We start from the raw sequence: 22,095 nt of genomic DNA on the forward strand, positions 1-22,095 counted from the left end.
GAGCACTATAACCCAGATGTATTAAAGCACATATACTAAAGGAATAAAATTGTAATAAAGGAGAACTAATGAAATATTAATAATCTAAAGCCTTCAATAAAAATTATATCAGGACAATCAAAATTATTTTGTTTTAAAAGGATTTTATTCCTATTTTAAAAAGAAAATTATTAATTTAAGAATAGGTTAAGAATAAGAATTTGAAAATTTATTTCAGAATGTATAAATGTATTTTTAAATTATCTATTATAAATTTATCAAAAACTTGGATTATTATATTCTATTGAGAAAATAATTGTTTCATTTTATACAATTTATTTAAATGTAATCTGTTTGAACCTAATAAAAAAATAAAAATACTTATATTATACTTATAATTTCATTAATTGAAAGTTTTAAAATTTTTTATATTAGAATCTATAAGAAATATATCTGTAATTAAAATAGTTACTCAATTGTTTGCAATATATATAATCACCAATAAAAGAAATATTTTTATTTTTTATACATTTTATAAATTTAAAATAGAATTTTATATAATAGAATCTTTTTATAGAATTAATTTCATAATTTGTACGAAGCACAGATTAAATATTCTTAACATGATAGCAATATATCTTAACATATAGCAATATCCAGTTAAATTAATTATATCATATGAATTCATTAATGATAATATGCACAGGATAACCTAAGGATCTGTGGAACAAATAAATAAAAAGAATTCACAGTGTAATTAATTATTTTTAAAAGAGAATCTTCATAGTATTATAAATAGCAAGTTGTTGACAGATTTAAGAGATATTGAATATAAAGGTACAGCCACAAATGTTAAATAAACTATATAAATAAAAAATATTTAACATTCAAAAGTATAAAGTTTCTCAATATATTGTACAAAACTATTCTGATATCTAATTCATCTACTATTAAAAGTAGATATCTTATTGCTAATGCAAAAGGACTATTAATGCTGTGCTTCAATCATAAATAATTTACAAAAATACAAAAATAAATCATATTTTAAATTAAGTAAGGGTGAAAATAGATATTCGATTATTAATTTAAAAGAATTATTAAAACTATACTTGAACCATAGGTAGTTTGCGAAATGATTCATATTCCACGTGAAAAAGATATCTAATTGCTAACGTAAAAAAGCTATATTTGAATCTTGCAGAGATGAGTCATATTTCATGCTACTTGATTTGATAAATAAATTTAGTTTTTTAACACGAAAAGATCAATCTGAAAATCTGACTCTCTCTTTTTATATTTTCTGAGATAAATTAAATACAGAAAAGATTGTAATATCAATTTAAGCTCAATTTAGACCAAATTAGTTTTCACGTAAGAATATAGTTGTCTTATACAATGTAACGAAGTTTAAGACCTCAAAAATGCATTTGAAAAATATTATCAGCCGCTAATTTGGCGTTTTGAAATTTCTAATCAAAATTTAAGGGTATATACACAAAAACGACGTAGATTATGTATGAAGTGAAGTCAAGTACATAAATCTTATTATTGAAGATTAAGACCAAATAATCTAAGACCAAAAAAAAAAAAAAAAAGAAAATAAAATTGAATCCCAATTCATTCCTTGAATATTGTACATGAATGTATATCGACAATTGAGTGATCAATAAATAAACTTATTCATGTTACAGATTGTCAAGGAGGAAGAACATAGGGAACAATTATTTAAAAAAACAAATATCAATTTGAGAATAAACTAAAGAAGTGTAAGTAACTTCTTCGACTTTTAGCTCTACTTATCACAATGACATGGAGATTTTTTCCATAAAAAAAAGAGAATAAAACATTATTTAATTCATGTAATTCTATTAAAACTCTTTATAGATAAAGATATAATAAGTTTAAAAACACATTGTAAATAAACGGCAATCATATATTTACATATACATATTGTTATGAATATATATATATAACTAAAATTTTATAAAATAATAGCAATTTTTTTACGAAAATTAAAGCTGAACGAAAAAAGTTATTAAAATCTTGTCTTTAAAATATTGTTCTATAATATATTCAAAAATTATCAAAAATGAGAAAGCTTCTTTTTTAATTCTAGATAATAACCAATGTAAAAATAAAAGAAATATCATCTGTAAAAGTGTCACTAGAAATAGAAAAAAATAATAAGTTTGAAATCACTAAAAGCTTAATGTTTCTATATGATTATTGCTTTTATATGATAAAAACAATGATAAAAACAAATTTTAACAAATTTAAATTTGTTAAAATTATAAAAAATTATAGAAAATTAAATTTTAATTATAACACGAAAAATAAATTTTTAAATAATTTGATATTAAATTTAGATAAAAATGTGATTTTTTTCTCATATTTATTTTCTATTCAATAAAAAATTTTTTCAAAAATTATATCGCTTTACATCTATTTAAATGAGATATTGCATGTATGTAATTACTTTAAATGTTATGATATAATGATATAATGAAAGAAAACTCAATATTTAATTTTATTATTTTAATTATATATATTTAATTATATTAATTATATTAATTATATAATTAATGAGTTTATCATTTATATAGTCAATTATTTAAAATTATTGTATATTTTAAAATTTTGCTACGCGTCTTTTTTCTTTGAATTTTTTTATTATTCTATTTGTTTGATAAATATTATTTTTACTTCAATGGAATAAAAAGTCTTATAATATTAAATTTTTATTAATTTTTTCCATTAATTTATTAAAAAAATTTATGATTATATGAAAATAATTTAAAAAATTTGATTTCGTATTTTTTTTTAGAAATTTTGAAAATTTAATAGAAAACTTTTATTATTAATTAAAAGAAAAATTTAATTCCCATTCAAAAACTGCAATACTTCAATCAACATTGAAAAAGATCACTGCATGTATACAATCGCTTTGAATCAAATTATATCAAATATATTTAGAAGTTCTTAAAAAAAGTTATTGATTGTCTCCGATGAATTTTATTACGACAGCAAATATTATATAATAAAATTAAATACTTAAATTCTCAAACCAACCAAAAATACTTTTAAAACAATAGAATAGATAAATACCATTAATCTTCATTATAAAATCTCGTGAAAGAGAATCTTATGGAACATGATTCTCTTAAAGAAACATTGTAATGAAAATTGGTCTTAAAGGACAAGAAAATACTATCATATATATATTTTTTAAAATTTTTGAAAAAGTAAAATTACTGCATGTACCAATGTCTTCTAAAACAACTTCTGTCAAATCATAATCAATTAATAAAATTATGTATCAAACATTAGTGCAAACATTTTCTTGTTTATGATAATCTCATCATGCTCTACTTGTAGTCTCATAGCATTCAAAACTGCAATACATTCTTTGAATGCGAATCCAATCCTTAATTATCAATCAATTACAGCAAATTTTGGATTTTCTCTTTTCTATTCTTTTTTATTCCATGCATACACTATTCGAATCACAGTATTTCATCACAATTATTACTTCGATTGAAAAGTCAGTTTATAATATACATCGCTCAAAGATTTCAGCATATGTCATATTTATGACTATTAGCTTAGATGATCATTGTCAATTTCAAATATGAACAAACTTCCAATTATGTCTAATGGACAATTACTCTTACTAATTTTACAAATATTTAATTTAAATAATTAATCTGTCAACACGTCTTCTCGAAAAAGACTTCAGTCTTTTTTTAAGCATAATTCTCATTATAATAGCAAAAATATATGAATATATGAATAATCAACTTTTCTGGCAACAATGTATAAGAAAGTCATATTTAAATATTTTCTTCCATTATATTTTTTAAAATAAATTCAATTTTATTTATTTAATATATTTTTATTAGTTTTGCAGACTTAAAAATCTTCATAATGTCACGTCATGGAACAGTTTCATCATGATTGCAACTTATTTATCTAAATATATTAAACAATTAAAACATGCTTAATATTTCTGTAACAGAATAATATAATTTTAAATAATACATATAAAGAAAAGAATTTTTTTTATTTTAATATAGAATTATTGTATCCATGGCTAAATAATAAATTTTCAAAAAAATTTTGAATACTGAATTAAATGATAATTTTAAAAAAAAATGCATTAAGCATATGGAAAAACATATAGAAATTATGATTACGCAACGCAAAAAATAAATAAATAAATAAATAATAATAAATAAAAGGCATTGATGGCAGACAGAGAAAAATTAAATATTGTTACTAAAATAAGAAGAAAATTTATTATAATGATCTGGTAATAATCATCGAAATCCAAGGCATGAAAGATTTATTATCGAAAGTAAAAAATAATTCTTTCGAAAATGTTCTTAAAATTAAATGAAATATATGAAAATAAAATAACACCAAAAACTTTAATATAGATACCATGTTGCTTATAACAAATCTTACTTATCAAAGACAAAAAAAATTACAATTTACAAAAATTTATATGAATAAATCAGTAAAGTTTTGAAAAAATGTAAATTTCTCTAATGAAAAAAAAAATTTCTCTAAATTTGATATATATAATATATATATATATTTAATATATAGATCACATAAATGAAAATTAATATAAAGAAAAAGAGGAAAAGAATTAAATATAGAACAGAAATAGGTATTCTAATATGAACCATGGCAACATGTGAAGAAATTTACGAAATTTAATTTAAGAAATTTGTATTTAAATGTATTGAAAACGAATTTAATGAAAAAAATCAAAAAATTTGTTGTTTTGATTACTTCCAACAAAATAATGATTTGAAAAACAAATCTCGATTAGTTAAAAATGATAAAAAATAAAAATAATGTATCAGAGACATTATCCCGATCGCCAGATATTCAATAAAATTTGATAAAAAACATTTACAGATAGAATTAAAAAAGAGAATTAAAAAATATAAAAAATAATTTTCAAATAAAAATGAATTAGAAAATATACTGATGAAAGAATAACGTAACATTGAAGAAATAATTATAAATAATTTGATTTCAATAAGATAATAAATAATTATCAAAACAAATAGATATATAGAAACGAAATATTAGTTATTTATTCCATTTTATATTATTCACAAATATAATATATGAATATTTTTTTCTTATTAATTTCTTATATTTTATTGCTATGATATTAATTATATTATATAATTTTATAATTAATTGTTAATTTATAATGATAAAATATACCTTTTTTTAAAGCTAAATTCTTATAAGATATTTTAATTTGGAATTATATTTCAGAAATTATTATCATTTAAAGTCAATAATCGATAATATATGAATACTTTTCATTATTATATACTATATATATACATATATATAGTATTATAATACATATATATATATATATATATATATATATATATATGTAAATTACAAAAATGAATTTTAAAAAATATTTTTGTTTTGAATTTCTAGAATTCATATTATCCACATTCCACAAATCTTGTATATTTATAAACACAGTTTCAGATAATTGATACAAAGATAAAATCACTTATGTGACATCATATATGCAAAATAATTATAGAAGTTTTTAAAGCAATATAATATATAAATATTTACAAAATGTAATTTAATTATTATCAAGTTGAAATATATTTTATTATTCATTAATTTTTACTTTATTCTTATAATTTTAAATAGTGATGATTATAATATATATCTTGAAAATTATAATTTCGAAAAAATTGAGATGTTTATAATTTAATTTATAATTATTTTTTTATAATTTATTTTAATTTAAAAAAAATAACAAAAACAAAACAATATCTAAAAAAATTATTTATTTATAATTATTGATTGTAAAATAAAATGCTTTTAGAACATTTTTTTCTTATGTAGAATAAGGTAAGATATTAAGAAATATATCTCTGATATATTTATAGTCTCTTAATAAATAAAAATAAATGCAAAACTTTTCAATTCGGCTAGATGAAGTATAATAAAAAAATTCATGCAATTTAATTTATTATGAAAAAAATACTTTTTATAAATATGTTTCTGATATTTGAGCTAATTTTTAACTATATTTTATAAATAAGATATTTGAATTGAATAATTTAGATTTTAATGTACTTGGCAATTTTCCTGATACATGAAATTGAATCATTATAACTCTTCATTTAGTGTTACTTATTAATATGAATTTTTAATAAAAAGTAATGCTAGTTGATTATTTGATATGACCTTATTTCTCAAGAGATCATAAATCATTCACAAGAGATGAAATCATAAAAAAACATTTTCAAAAATTATCAAAGAAATTTTGAAAAGAAAAATTGCTAAGTACACTAAAATATAAGTTTTTCATTGTAAAATTTTGCTAATGAAATTGATATAGTTTAAAAATTGGCAAATATTACAAAATTGCATCAACAAAAAAGAATTTTTTTAATTGGATATTTCTATACGAGAAATTAAATGTATAAAAGTTTTAATCATATTTCATATAAATTTAAATTGCATCATTTATTTGAATAAAATTTTAATAGAAACAGATAAATTATCTTAAAATACATTAAAATGAGAGAAAAACAAAAAAAATAATAATTAATATATATAACTTAAATATTTATATTAATAATAAATATTTATAATGATATATTATTATATATATAATAATAAAACATTTATATTAATAATAATTAGTAAGACATGCAAACATAACAATTTCTTATAATAAATAAGATTCATTAAAGTTAAGATAATAAAGATTTCATTAAAATTTTTTTTATGTTTACCATTAAAATTTATACATACCAAAAATATTATAGAAACATTTTCAGTAATCATACATTCATTTCTCAAATTACCCATAAAAAATAAAAATCTTTAATTTTTTGTATAAGCCTTTTGTTTTTCTATTGTAATGTTATTTTTTTTTTTTTTACTATTATTGTTGCAATAATTTTGTATATATAATCTTTTTTCTCATTTATCATATTACATTCTTTAAAATCACCAATATAAACTTTTCATTTCTTTCTTAAAGCTTTTTTTTTAAAGATTTCGTATTCATATATGATATCAAATATCATATTTTTTTATCAGTAGTAATAATATATATATATTATTTTCAGATTCATCATTTTTTAAACTAAAAATAAATTAATAGAGTTATATAAATTTAAAACAATAGAAATTAAATTTAAATACTGATTATGAAGTTATATCTTGCATTTTCATTTTTTTGTTTCATTCTGTGAAATATTAAATATATCTGTTGCATATGTTTCAAGTGTATATAATATATTTGATACTATATATATATCACATAATATATTTGATAATATATTTGATTAATTAATATTAATACATTTGATCATATAGTTCTTAACAATCATTTTGAATTCCAAAGATTTTTAACAAAACAATCAATTGTAAAATATTTTAACGTATTTTTAAATGAGATGATTTGCTCAAAATTATATTTTATTGCTTTTATCCACTTCTGTTTTAATTCTGGATTTTTTTGGAAATCTGTAAATAAATTCTTTTAGAACTTAAAAAAAATTTAATTTCATTTATACATTAAATTTTATTATATTTATATTTATAGGTTATATAACGTTATATTTAGTTACTAAATATTAAAAGTAACTTATTAATGAAATAAATAATAAAAAATAATAAAAAATACTTATTAATGAAAATAATACTGATGAAAAGATATATTTATACGTTTTGTCATTCTTTGCAATTCACACATATTTATGTATCATTATTAATAATTTTTCAAAAATTATTTATAAAAAAATCTGTAATTTCATTCGTTTTTAAATATTTATAGCATCTATTGCATATATAATATCTATTGCAATCTAATTTTTTCATTTTGAATTATCTCTTATAAATAATGTTTTATTTTAACTTGATTCATAAATCTCTTTCCAAGAACTGCATATATATATAATTTATGAGGCATTAATTATACCATTGAATAAATGATGATTCTACGAATTTTATTAATTTTCAAAATCAATTTTTTGGAAAACGAAAGTTTAAAAAAAAAAATATTACACCAATTTTTTTTTTATTTTTCATGCAAAATCATTTCTCGTCTATATATATTACGATTACTGTTCTATCAGGTATTGTATAATTTAAATTTACAAATTACACATTCTATAAAAACAACATTGTGTAAAAAAAAAGTAATACTTTAAAATAATTTACGCGAGAATAAGAATACATAATAATATATACATAATAAAATTTGAAAATTATTACACAATTTAATAAATAAATTTATTAATTTATATAAATTTTCTAAAAAAAACAATAGATATCATGTAAAGTATTTTTTAGAATATCAGATATTTAAGACATTCAAAATTCATAAATTATTTTTGATAGAATGCATTAATGTATTTAGTGATATATATATAGTGTTATTTTTAGTGATATGAAAATCAAAAATTAATAAAGAATAACAAGAGTATAAATATCAATAATAAAAATTACAATTATGTAAGAACATCATATTAATAGTAAAATGTTTCTAATATAATAAAATACTATTTTGATTTTAATTGCAATAATTAATAGAATATTGTAAGTATTAATTAATAATTAATAAACAATATAAATATTAATTAAATATAAATATAAATATTAATTAATAAACAAATTTGACATTTTTTATATTGAAATGTGTATATATATATATACACATAGTATATATAGAATAATATATACATAATGAATATTCAAACTTGATTATCTTAAAAATCAACCTTGGATAAAAAAATTTTATTCTATGTTTCTTCTTATTTTTTTCACAAAGAATCCTTTAAAGCTAACTGATAAAAAACTAATAAAAAAATTATAATAAAATAGGTAAAATTAAAAGAATTATCTCTTATCCGTTTGATACGTTATTCGATCCATCGTGTATAAAATTGATAATATATTAATAGATTTTGATAAAATGAAGCTATTTAAAGATAAATTATAATAAAATAATTAAAATTGAAAAAACAAAATTAAATTATATAATTACCATTTTATATTTTGTTTTCGTATTCCGCAAATGTGAAAAATCATCAAATATATCATAGACAGATACTAAATGTAATAATAGTTCATACTATTATACATTTTGGATGTTATTTCCATGATGTTTTTATAAATAGTTAATCGTATATTGATATACATTTTTTCATGAATATCTAGGCAAAATTATATATAATAACAAATAATTAAGACCTAATATAAGAAAAAATTGTTTAGAATTTTTAGTCCTTTATAATACATTTAAAAATCATTGAAATCATTGAAAGAGAGTTCCTTTTTATCGTTGTTTAATAAAATTTAATAATACATTATGTAATATTAATTCAATTTGTTTATAATTTGATACATAAAGTTCAATTTTAAAAAGTCAACTTTAATTTTTAAAATAGTGCAATATTTTCTATTAATTCGTTATTTTCTACAAAAATCTAGTAATTATACAGAATGTTTTAATTTTAAATAAATTTTGTTAATATGTTCTATAATTACAAGAAAGAAAAAAATGTTATATAAAAAAATATTATAAATAGAGCTTTTAAATGCTTTATAAAAAAATTATATAAAAAAAATATAAAAACTAAAACCAAATTTTTTTATATTTTCATTTCAAAGTAAAATCGAATTGAAACTTAATACCTCTGAAAAATTTAGTTTATTATTCTTCGAACTTGATTCTTATTTTGTTTCAATTCATTAAATCATAAATTTTTTGTATCAATTAAATCATGAATTTTTCGTCCCGAATTAATTATTGTACGACACACTATCACTTTTATTATTGCCTATTGTATATTAAAGTTTAATGATATAAAATTTTTCAAATCATAATATGTTCTTGACCAATCTTTTATGACATTTATTTAGTTATTTTCTATAGATTTCGCGTAATGTGCTAAGAATAAATACAGTTAACATTATTATTTAATGATATATCGATAACAAACTCGTCTTTAGTTTCCATATTTTTTGTGTAATTTTTTTTAAAATGTTGAAGGTCTGTTTATATAAACTTTCTTTCTTCTTTCAGCATTATTTGAAATAAAGGAATCCTGATCAATTTTGATTTTTAAAGCACAAAATTTTTAACAAAAAATTTTTTCTTTTACATGTTATTACCGTTCGACTTTAATTTTCAAGATATTTGTAAAAAAAAGTTATTATTACACAAAATTTTTCTTATGCATATATATCTATATACGATTACCATTTATCTATTATTCTTACACATCACAGCACATCCAAAATGTATATCAAATATATTAAAAAATTACTTTTTTATAGATTATAATAGACTTAAAATATTTTAAATCTAATACGATTTGTATTGAACAATTGAAATTACAACGATATTAAAAGATATTGATATTCAACTTTGATCATTGTAATTTGAGCCAAAATTATTTTATATTTTATTTTTGCATTCTGCGAATCCCAAACATCTGTGATTTATGATATATTAACTATGTGTTTTATAACTAATCAGTGTTTTCTGTTAATAATTCATTAATAAAAGTTTTTGTAAAAGAAAATTTTAAATGTTAAAAATATTGAAATTACCTCAGAAATTCTCAATTAATCGATGTTTCTATTTTTAGGATATCCTGTAGTTGGCATCTCATTAGCATAGAAGTCCTCGTTAAGATATATTCTTCTTAAATAATATTTTGATTTTGTTTTAACACTGTTTGATAATATGACACTATGTATCACAGTATATAATTAATAAATAAATTCAATATCATGACAATACAATGAAAAATTGTGATATTTAATGTCCTAGCTATCTATTTCTAAATCATGATTTATTTTTGTGAAAATATCTTATATACGCGTTATTATTTTTAAAACCAATTTAAAATCAAGTTTTTTCTTTATATTTCTAATGAATTTCTTTCTTTATTTCTTTATTTCTTTTATTTTCTTATTTTTTTTAAATAAAATAAAATATCATTGAAAATCTACAAATAAATAAGCATATTAGTAAAATATATTGTATATTAATAAAGTCTTATTAATATTTGTCTTATTTGACAAAGTTACTTGAAATAGCAACGTTCGATATTTGATGTTTATAGGAAATTTTGCCCTTGATTGTAACAGCGTGATATTCTTATGTAGCTATTTTCACACAATTTAATGTTTAGTTACTTTTAACTAATATCAAATGTTGAATGAAATAGTTGAAATAAATACTTATGTCATTATTGAAATGTTATAAATGTTGAAAATAAAAAAATTTATTAGAATAAAAAATTATTATTTTGAAATAATTAGAGAGAGAGTATAATTCGAACATCACCAATTACGCGTATGTTATATTATGAATATAAATATTTATAATGAATATAAATTTAAATATTTTTTCTTATTCGTCTCGTATTTTATAATATATTGATTTACTAATTTTGTAATTTTATATTTTTTTTTTAGAAGATTTAAATGTTTATAAATATAATTTTAAATGTATAAATATTTATAAATGTGATTATTTACAAATAAATAAAAATTCACACAAGATAAATATTTAATAATTAAAATTGTAAATTAATTATAAATTAATATAATTTGAAATTAATTATATTTTTAAAAATATAAGTATTTTAAAATATAAGTATTTATTTATTTTTGTATATGTTAAATATTATTACACATTTAAATATGTGTTAAATATTAAATATGTTTATTAGTTTTTTCTTTTAATAATTATAATTTTAAAGTTTTTAAAATATATTGTTACAATATAAATTAATTATGTTTAATATTGAATAAATTAATAATGGACATTTTATGTGTAAATTATGATAAAAAAGTAGTTTTTAGTCTAAGTTCAATCATTAAAATTAATTCAAAGGAAACAGATAAGACATGTATTTAATATTCATCATTTAAAAAAACAAAAAAAAAAACAATTATTAAAACAATAAATATACAACTTTTTTAATTATGAAATAAATTTATAAAGTAATGAATAAATAGTGGGGTTTTTTTTATGTTTTCTTGAGGCACATAGGCATAGAGATGCTTGATTTTAGGATTCTAAATTCGTAACATGATTGCAAAAATGTGAAAATATAAAATATAACATTTATAACATCTTTAGAAGAATCAAAGATAATGTTATATTATGATATATTATATTATCAAATATAAAATTTCATATCTTTATATAGAAAATATAATAATCGATATAAAAGAAGAAAAAAATAAATTTGTTATTAATGATTTTTTAAGAATTTATTATTATAATATTATAAATTAACTTAATATTAAATATTTATGTATAGGTTTTTAATAATAAATTGTTTTTATTCATTCAAATTTATTTAGAGGAATAAACAAAGACATACAAAAATAAAATAAGATATTTAAAATTTAATGTTACTTTCAATTAAAAAAAAAGAAATTGTCAAAATAATAATAGTATTGTTTTTTGAATTATAGAATAAATTTAGAAATTAATAAAAATTAATTAGAAAATTACTATATAATTACTATACATAATTAGAAACAAAATTAAATAGTTAAATAATAAAAACAGTCGATTATGAAATTAACAATTAAGATTAATATTTAAAATTACAAAATAAATTAACATTCTAAACAAAATTTTAAAAAATTAGTTACTTATAGATAGATAAAAATAATTAGATATTAAAAATAATTTGAAATTAGTAATTAATATTACTATTTTTTGCTACAATTGCTGTTTAATATATTTTTATTTTTTATTGAATTTTCCATAATCTTTGTCAAAATTTTCAAATATTCATCTTAAATTATTAAAAAAATTCACTTTTATTAAAAAGATTTATTTTTTTATTAATTTAATTCTTTTCCAAAAAAAAAAATAATTTTCACAATTTTAATTATTACAAAATTTATCAAATGAATTATTTTTTGAAATGAAGAAGTCCCAAAAAATGTTTTAAATAAAAAATTGCATTTCAGAAAATGAATCAATTATCTGTAACATATTTGTAACAATAGTATTATCAGAGTGTATGAAAAAAATTTTAAATCATTAATGGGATGTATCATTTAACAAATTCACAAAAGTAAAAATTGAAAAAACATAAAAGTACAATAACATTTAAGATATTTATAAAAATTTATCTATAATTTTTATATATCATAATATAATTTAATATAATTAAATTTTCTAAAAATCATGTATAATATATAATTATATACAATTTGTTATTAAATATACAATTTGTTATTAGAATGCTCTAAATTTTTGATATATATTATATCAATAATAATTTTTTAAAATTTATCATTTATTGAAATATTTAATTATTTTAAACTTCTAATTCATAGTGTGTACAAGTTTACAATTTTAAAAGTTTAAAATTTTAAGTGAAATTTAAATTGTAGATATATATTATAAAATAATAAATATATAATAAATATATTATAAAATAATAAATATATAAATATATGTAATAATAAACTAAATAATAATAAGAATAAGAATAATTATTTAAAGAGTTCATTTAAATATACATGCATTTCTATTTAAATGATTTTTAAGTTATGGAATCTTCTTTCTGCTATTAGAATATATATTTTCTTTTTGCTTTTAATCTGACAAATTATGCGATTTCTGTTATTCAGATTTCTACTAATAATCTGTTCTCTGCTGTTTATAATATGATTTTATTAATAAATTTTATTTCAAAAACTTAAGTCTAATAAGAAAATAGATGAATTTTATCAACATTTATTTCTAATCCATATATACAATAATAATTTAGTATTATTTTATATATATATTTTATATATAATAATTTATAAGATAATTTTATTTAGTTATTTATTTTTTTTACAATTTCCTTATTTTTTTGAAAATATAAAAATAAATATAATTATTTAGTTCTAAAATATTAAAATAATATATATATATATATATTAGCATATATATTACCACAATATTATAGCATTATTAATTTATAAATTTTAATTAAAAAAATTTATTAATTTTAATTTAAAAAATGAAAATATAACAGTAAAAGTAGTATTATATTATATTATTGTATTTATATATTCTATAATATATAAAATTTAAAAAAAATGCGAAATAAAAATTTGAAATAATTGATTTTAATCTCTATTATATAAAAAAAGAAATAATTAATATTTAATATAATTATATTAGAGATAAATATTAAGAAATTAATTAATAATTAATATAAATATAAATCTACTTATATTTTTCATACTATATATGTGTATATACTGAATAACAGAATTTTATTATATCCTTGTATATTTTATTTACTGTAACATATATAACTAGAAATAAACATTTCATAAAATCGCGGGAAAAAGTTAGTAATTTCTAGTAACTCAGTAACTGAGCATGGATCCTGACATTATTGTCGAATTTATTTTCACTATAATTTGTATTTAAAATAGGCCATAATATGATAATTCAAAAATCAATGTTATACTATTGATTATACTAAATATTCATTTATAATCTATATAAATTTTTATTTAATTATATTAATATAAATAGGAATTTTAAAAATAATATTATGTCAAAAAATATATTTTAAATTATTTTATTATAATCGAGTTATGAAATCTAGGGTTTTAAAAAGTTTCAGTTTGAATAAATGTATCTAGACATGAAAATTTTTTAAGTGAAGAAGTGTAATATGTTTATGATGTTTTACAAAATAATATAAAATTAATGTAATTATTGAATCTCCAAATATTGATATTATAACATATTATACTATTATATTAAAGTTTCTAAACAATTCTAATCAATATTTAATTTTTACAGTTATGTTCAAACTCATTAAAGAAGAGATAATTAAATAATCAAATATAATGAATATATTTATTAATCAAAGTTAATATAAAATATAATATCATCATTTAAAAGAATATATATTAACATAGAAAATAGTTTTAAATGGATGGCCATGATTATTGATGTGCTATTGTATTATGGCTAGGGACTAGGGACAACAAGAAAATGGTCGGCAGCGTATGTTGATCAGTTATATTGAAGTTGTTGTAAATCTTTATTAATCTTTTCATTTTAAATAGATCTTATGACTAAAATTAAATTTTCTTCTATGATAAAATAAATTTTGAAACGGTATGTGTGTATATAAGTTTTTGTGCATAATGATTTTGTAATTGCATGAAATATTCGTATTTGTTCAAAGAAATGAGTTGTCAAATTTTTTACATGAAAATATCTGATTTTTTAAAATATTAGTATTAAGAAACATATAAGATATGTTTTGTTTTATTGATTTTCGAATATTTCAAGAAAGACAAAATATAAAAAAAAAAAACGTTCAGTTACTTTATATAAAGGGAGATATAATATATAATTGTTGTGTTTTGTTAGTGAAATAAAAGATTTCAAAGTCAAGTTTAGTTTTTTAAATGAAATGTTATATTTTCTTATACACAAAATAATAGTGTGATCATTAGTACATCAACTAGTATGATAAAATTTTAGATTTATAATTTTAATATTTTTTATTGTGAAATAAAGAATATATATACACACACACATACATACACACACAATATATATAACAATATCTTATTCTTGATTCTTTGAAAACTTGAAAACGACAAAATTGAAATTTCATAGAAAATTTGTAAATTGTTTATATATTAAGAAATTTTTAGATGATTAATAATAAATACATTTTCAATAAACAGTAATCAATTAATATAAATAATAAATTAACAAAACATTAAAATGAGTAACATATTTTGCTCAATAATTTTAAACATATTACTGAACAAAATGATATAAAATTTGTTTTAATATATTGTCATATTATATACAAAAAAAAGTTTAATTTCGATTCACATATAATTTCAATTATAAATTGATTTGACCTTGAAATCTTTCATTCCTTCAATAAAAAAAATATATTTATGTAACATCAAGTTTTCTTCATAACGAATAATTTTTTTTTGTGTGAACATTTTTTTTTATTTTTATTCTTTTTTTTAAAATACTTGATTATGTTCAAATAAAATAGATATCCTATATATTATTGCTTATTATTATTCTACGATAATATGATAATAATATTCAGTTTTTTTTTTACATTTTTGTTTATAAATAAACAATTATATATAAAAATCTCATACTTTATATTATATTATATACAATGTTATTTAAAATAAATTATTTAAAATATATATTTTAATTATATATATAAATATTTATATATAAATATAAATATCTATTTAAAAAAAATTAATTTTATGAAATATATTTAAAAATTATTTATTTTATATTTAATATTATTATTATAATATATTATTATAATTAATATAATTATAATATTAATATAATTTCGAAATTAATATAACTTTTAAGAAAAAGTAATAGAATATTTTACTAATATTTTATTTTAATTTTTTATTTAATTTTATAATCTTTAACAATTCTTAAATTATTTTATATATTTTTAATATTATTATTTAATATAATATAATTAAAATATTAATGTATATTAATAATTTTTTTTATCATTAGAAATATTGCTTTAATTATTTTATATTATACACGAATTGCATGAATATATTTATAACATTTAATAGATTCTCAACTTTTAATTAATTATGACTTTAAATTCTACGAGATTAATTAAAATTTATTATAATCTGATAATTTATATTATTTTTAACAATTCTTATAACAAAAATAATTATATAAGTGTATAAGTAATAATTCGTAATTTATATTTTAAATATTATATGATAAAAAAAATAAGTTTTAATATATGATTAAAAAATAAGTATTACTAGTTTATAATTCGTTATGTATTTTAGGTAAATTATATATATTATCAAATTCGAAAACTTCAGTATGGCAAGTCCATCGCCACAATCATCTCCTATGCCTCCACCGCAAACACCAAGTCCTATGGGTCCCCCTCAGCAGGCACCATCACCATCTAATCCACAAGGTAGTCCTATGGGTCCACCACAACATCATCCTCATAGTCCAACACAAGGATATCAAACTGGTCCACAAATGCCACCTGGTGGTATACCTATGTCTGGTCCACCTCAACAACCTCCACCACAACAACAGAATTATCCACCGCATCCACAACAAATGCAACCTTCTATAAGTCCACAGGTAAACATTCAATTAATATTATAGATTTTTAATTATTTATATATATATGTAAATATAAATAAATAAGTATTTATATATATATATATATATAAATAAATAAGTAAAAAAAATTTTTTTATAAATAGAATAATTGAGATATATAAATATTAGTAATTTATTTGAATATTTATTTTAAAAAAATGAATAATTTGAAATATTATTAGTTCATTTATTAGTTTCAACACAAGTTAATGCAACTAATAGATTATATTTTCTTTTTTTCTTTTTTCTTTAGATGGTATTCAGAATTTTCTGTATTCTGAATTTCCATTGATTATTTCAAATCTAGGACTACGCACAATTTAGTACCTAATTCTTAAGCTACATAAAATTATTATAAATTTTGGTACTTCTCATTTTTATTTTTAAAAATTTCATAAGCATTTATCTAAGTTCATGATGATATATGATGTATATAATAATATCACAGATAGTTACAAATACATATTCACTATATGTATATGTAACATACACTATGTATATGTAACATATTTATTTATTGTTATAATTTTCAAAGAGACAAATATTAGCAAGAAATTTTTTTATCCATTTTACATTAATAGATAATATTAATATATGTTCTTATGCAAAATTCATTAACTTCTCATGATTTCCATTTTATAAATATTGCTAAAATAATTAAGAAAATAAATATTTTTAAAATAATATTTTTTGAAAAAAACAAATATATTCTCATAATTGTTATATATTATATTATATATATATTATACTTTAAAATCTATTCTTTAATATATCATTAATTTTAAATAAATTTTTGCTAATAAAAAATATAATGCAAAATTGAATAATTTCAAAAAAAATGTAATTTTGCAATCCATCCATTTTTTTCTGTTTTTAAAGTACTGTCAAAAAAATTCTGAATTTTGAATATTTAGGAATATAAATTTAAATTTCATTAATTTTGAAGATTTGAAAAATTGATTTTTCATGTTTAAATAGATTTTTTTCATTTTGATGATTTAATTTATATACAATTATATACAATTATATACAAAAATATTAATTATTACATACATAATTATATAATAACAAAAATAAATGAATATGTATCTTGATCTATTCATTTTGCTTTGTTTGCAAACTTCAATTATTTATAATTTAATAAATATCTCAACAATCAATATTTTTATACTAACTTTTACATTTATACTTCTAAAAATCTCATAAATTTATTGACAAATATATATTTTATTATGATTTTATTGATAAATTAATAAAATTAATATTTCTTTATTTTAAAATGTCTTATTTATTACATAATTTATTACAAAATATATTATCTTATATATTACATTATTTATTACAAAATTTATTACATGTATTACGTATATTTTATTTAAATAAATAATTATAAAATATAATAAATTCTTATATTATTTGTAATTTTATTAATTTATTATATCACAATTTTAAATTAATATTTGAATAGCATTAATATATATTTTTTAAATTTCATTCTTTGATTTTTTCCTTTATTAAAAAGAAAATAGAATTTAAAAAGAGAAATAAAAATCAAATATTCAATCAATATTGAAAAAAAAATAAAATATTGAATTATTGATATCATAGGAAGTAAAACATTAAACAGGAAGGTAATTTAAAATTATATAAAATAAAATAAAATAAAATACAATTCTTTTCTATTCAATAAAATTTTCAAATTATGAATGTTACATTAAGAAAGAAATATATTTTCTTATTTCTATATAAGTATATTTATATTTTGTGTAAATATATTTTCTAATTTAAATATTTATTTTATATTTATAATTTATGTTAAATATTTTTCTTAAATTCTAACAATAAATAGATATATCTTTATGAATAATTATTATAACTATTTTTCTGTATTATAAAGAATTTTTTTAAAGAATATCTTAAAAAAAATAATTTCACAATAAATAAAAGAAATTTGTTTATAATGTTACAGAATCAAAGTGGTCCTGGTGGATCAGTCAACCAAAATTCTAATTCTCAATTGGTTCCTGGAGGACCTATAGTACCAGGTCAAATGGGACCAAATGGACCTCAAGGAGCATCACATATGATGCAATCTGGTCCAAATCAAATGAATACAAATGGACCAGGGCAAATGAATTCCGGTGGACCTGGACAAATAGGCCCAGGTGGTCCAGGACAGATTGGACCAACTCATATGGGACAAACAAGTGGAGGACCACCAGGAGGTCCTCATATGAGTCAGTCTCCTACTCAAATGGGCCCTGGAAATGGACCAATGCCAGGTCCACAAATGGGTTCTGGAGGACCTCCGAATTCGCAAATGGTACCTGGAGGTCCTGGACATATGAGTGGCCCACCAGGATCGAGTCATATTAATGCTACTGGACCACCAGGACCAGGTCATATGGCTTCAGGTGGTCCACCTGGTCCAGGACATATGACTGCTAATGGACCGCCAGGATCAGGACATGTTAATCAAAGTGGTCCTCCAGGATCTGGACACATGAATACTACAGGACCACCAGGTTCAACTCATATGAATGCCGGTGGACCTCCTGGAAATCATCTAAATACTGGACCACCTATTCCAAGACATATGAATGCAGATGGTCCATCAGGACCTGGACATATGACTGCCAGTGGAAATCATTTAGGTCCAGGACCGGGCCAAATGCCGCCAGGTGGTCCTGCTCCACATAACTTAGGACCAAATCAAATGGTCCCTAATAGTCAAGCTCCAATGGGTCCCAATCTCATGGGATCTGTTGGTCCAGGAGGACAAATGGGACATAATGGGCCTTCGCCAATGGGTCCAAATGGCCCTGGACAAATAAATATGGGAACTCCTTCATCACAAATGGGAATGGGGGGACTTGGAAATCAATTGGGACCAGGCGGACCACCTGGTAGTCAAATGGGCCCAGGAAGTGGAGGACCGAATAGTCTTGGGCAAATGATGCCGGGAAGTGGTCCTGGATCACAAATACCACCAGGTAATGGGCCTGGAGGACCTATGGGTTCTAGTGGCGGACCTGGAGGACCCATGAATTCTGGTGGTGGACCTGGAGGACCTATGGGTTCCGGTGGTGGACCTGGAGGACCTATTGGTCCTGGTAGTGGACCTGGTGGACAAATTGGATCAAATAGTGGAGGACAAATAACTCCAGGAAATAATACTGGAGGACAAATAGGACCTGGAAGTAGTGGAAATCAAATGGGACCTGGAAATCCTTCTGGAAATCCAATGACATCAGGAAGTGGAGCTAGTGGTCAAATTGGTCCAGGAAATGGGCCAGGTGGACAAATGGGTCCAGGAAATGGTTCAAGTAATCAAATGGGATCTGGTGGTCCAGGTGCACAAATGGGTCCAAGTGGTCAAATAGGATCTGGTAATTCTGGAGGACAGATGGTTTCTGGTGGTCCAGGAGGACAAATACCACCAGGTGGCACTACAAATCAAATGGGATCTGGTAGTAATCAAATGGGACCCGGTGGTCCAAGTAATCAACTTAGTCATGGTGGTGCAACCAATCAAATGGGATTAAGTGGACCAGCTGGACAATCACCTTCTGGTCAAATGGGACCTGGTTCACAAAATCAACAAATTATACCTGGAGGTTCAGCGCCAATTGTACCCAATGCACCTGTAAATCAAATGAGTCAGACTGGACCTGGTCAAATTGGTCCTAGTGGACCTGGAGGTCCACCTGGTGCTGGACAGGAAAACTTAAATGCTTTACAAAAAGCTATTGATTCAATGGAAGAAAAAGGACTTCAAGAAGATCCGCGTTATTCACAATTACTTGCATTAAGAGCCCGACAAGGCAATATGGGAGAAAAACAAACTTTGAGTTCGCAGCAATTACAACAATTACGGTATATAAATTGATAAATTATATTTATAACTATTTTCATTAATTTTGTAAATATTTTATAAGTTCAATATTTTATAAGTCATTAATTACAGAGTTCAGATAATGGCATATCGATTATTAGCCAGAAATCAACCATTATCGCAACAACTTGCACTTGCAGTACAAGGTAAATTAGACAAAATATACTTAATTTTATGTTTTAAATGATTACTTTATATTTTATATTGTTTGCATTATATATATATATATATATAATATATATATATATTACATGTATATATATATATATATATAATATATATATATATTACATGTATATATTACATTGTATGAAGAAATTAATTTTTTTTAATTTTTTTTTTAAACAAATCTTATATTTTTATATTTTTTATAAATTGATTTTCTATTAGAATTACGTAATGTATTAGATAATATCCATCTTTTAATAACATTTTTATATTGTATATAAACTTTCTATAATCATTTTTTGGTAAAAAAATTTAATTATCTATATTAAATTAAACTAAAAATCTTATAATAAATTTATTAAATATAATTTTATTATATTAAATTTTATTAATTTAAATTTATTAAATATAATTTATATTTTAGATATACATTTCTTATTTTTTTATTAAATTAATGAACATTATATTTGTCATTTAAAATGAAATCTATAATGCAAATTTATAAGATTAATGTTATATATAATTTATATAAGATTAATATTATAATACATATATAGGTGGAGCTCCTCCTCCTTCACCTATGGGACAACGAACTCCTATAGATCCATCTCAAGGACCCACTGCTGCTACAGGTCCACAAATCACAGGACCAAACGTAATTGGTTCTACAGTTCCTCCAAGACCAAGCTGCCAGACACCACAACAACAACAACAACCTCCTCAACCTGGTGCTAAAACTAACAGAGTGACAAGTGTTACAAAACCAGCTGGTTTAGATCCATTGTTAATTTTACAAGAACGTGAAAACAGGTATTTATCA

The 22,095-nt window shown here is 19.9% G+C and overlaps 1 protein-coding gene and 1 long non-coding RNA gene across 9 annotated transcripts in view; one reads left to right on the forward strand and one right to left on the reverse strand.

Annotated features, from left to right (window-relative positions):
• Positions 1-8,104, reverse strand: part of LOC133667188 (uncharacterized) — a 32,058-nt gene extending 23,954 nt beyond the window's left edge. The window contains exons 1-3 of one of the 2 annotated variants that reach the window (XR_009832438.1): positions 7,720-8,104; positions 6,799-7,518; positions 2,608-3,985 (exon numbers count right to left, since the gene is read on the reverse strand). This is a non-coding gene — a long non-coding RNA (uncharacterized LOC133667188). Of the gene's footprint in view, positions 1-2,607; positions 3,986-6,798; positions 7,519-7,719 lie in introns of those variants that run through there. The other variant, XR_009832439.1, reaches the window with a different exon arrangement.
• Positions 1-22,095, forward strand: part of LOC107996951 (ATP-dependent helicase brm) — a 68,187-nt gene that overhangs the window by 39,435 nt on the left and 6,657 nt on the right. For 3 of the 7 annotated variants that reach the window (XM_062084030.1, XM_062084028.1, XM_062084029.1), the window contains 5 exons: positions 1,671-1,745; positions 16,879-17,191; positions 19,182-21,088; positions 21,180-21,253; positions 21,833-22,085. In XM_062084030.1, coding sequence (XP_061940014.1) covers positions 16,916-17,191; positions 19,182-21,088; positions 21,180-21,253; positions 21,833-22,085 — 2,510 coding nt within the window. In that variant the 5' untranslated portion in view covers positions 1,671-1,745; positions 16,879-16,915. Of the gene's footprint in view, positions 1-1,670; positions 1,746-14,613; positions 14,755-14,848; positions 15,170-16,878; positions 17,192-19,181; positions 21,089-21,179; positions 21,254-21,832; positions 22,086-22,095 lie in introns of those variants that run through there. The other 4 variants (XM_062084024.1, XM_062084025.1, XM_062084027.1 and 1 more) reach the window with 4 other exon arrangements.

This window comes from Apis cerana, linkage group LG13 (genome assembly GCF_029169275.1).
Source record: "Apis cerana isolate GH-2021 linkage group LG13, AcerK_1.0, whole genome shotgun sequence".
NCBI lineage: Eukaryota > Metazoa > Arthropoda > Insecta > Hymenoptera > Apidae > Apis > Apis cerana.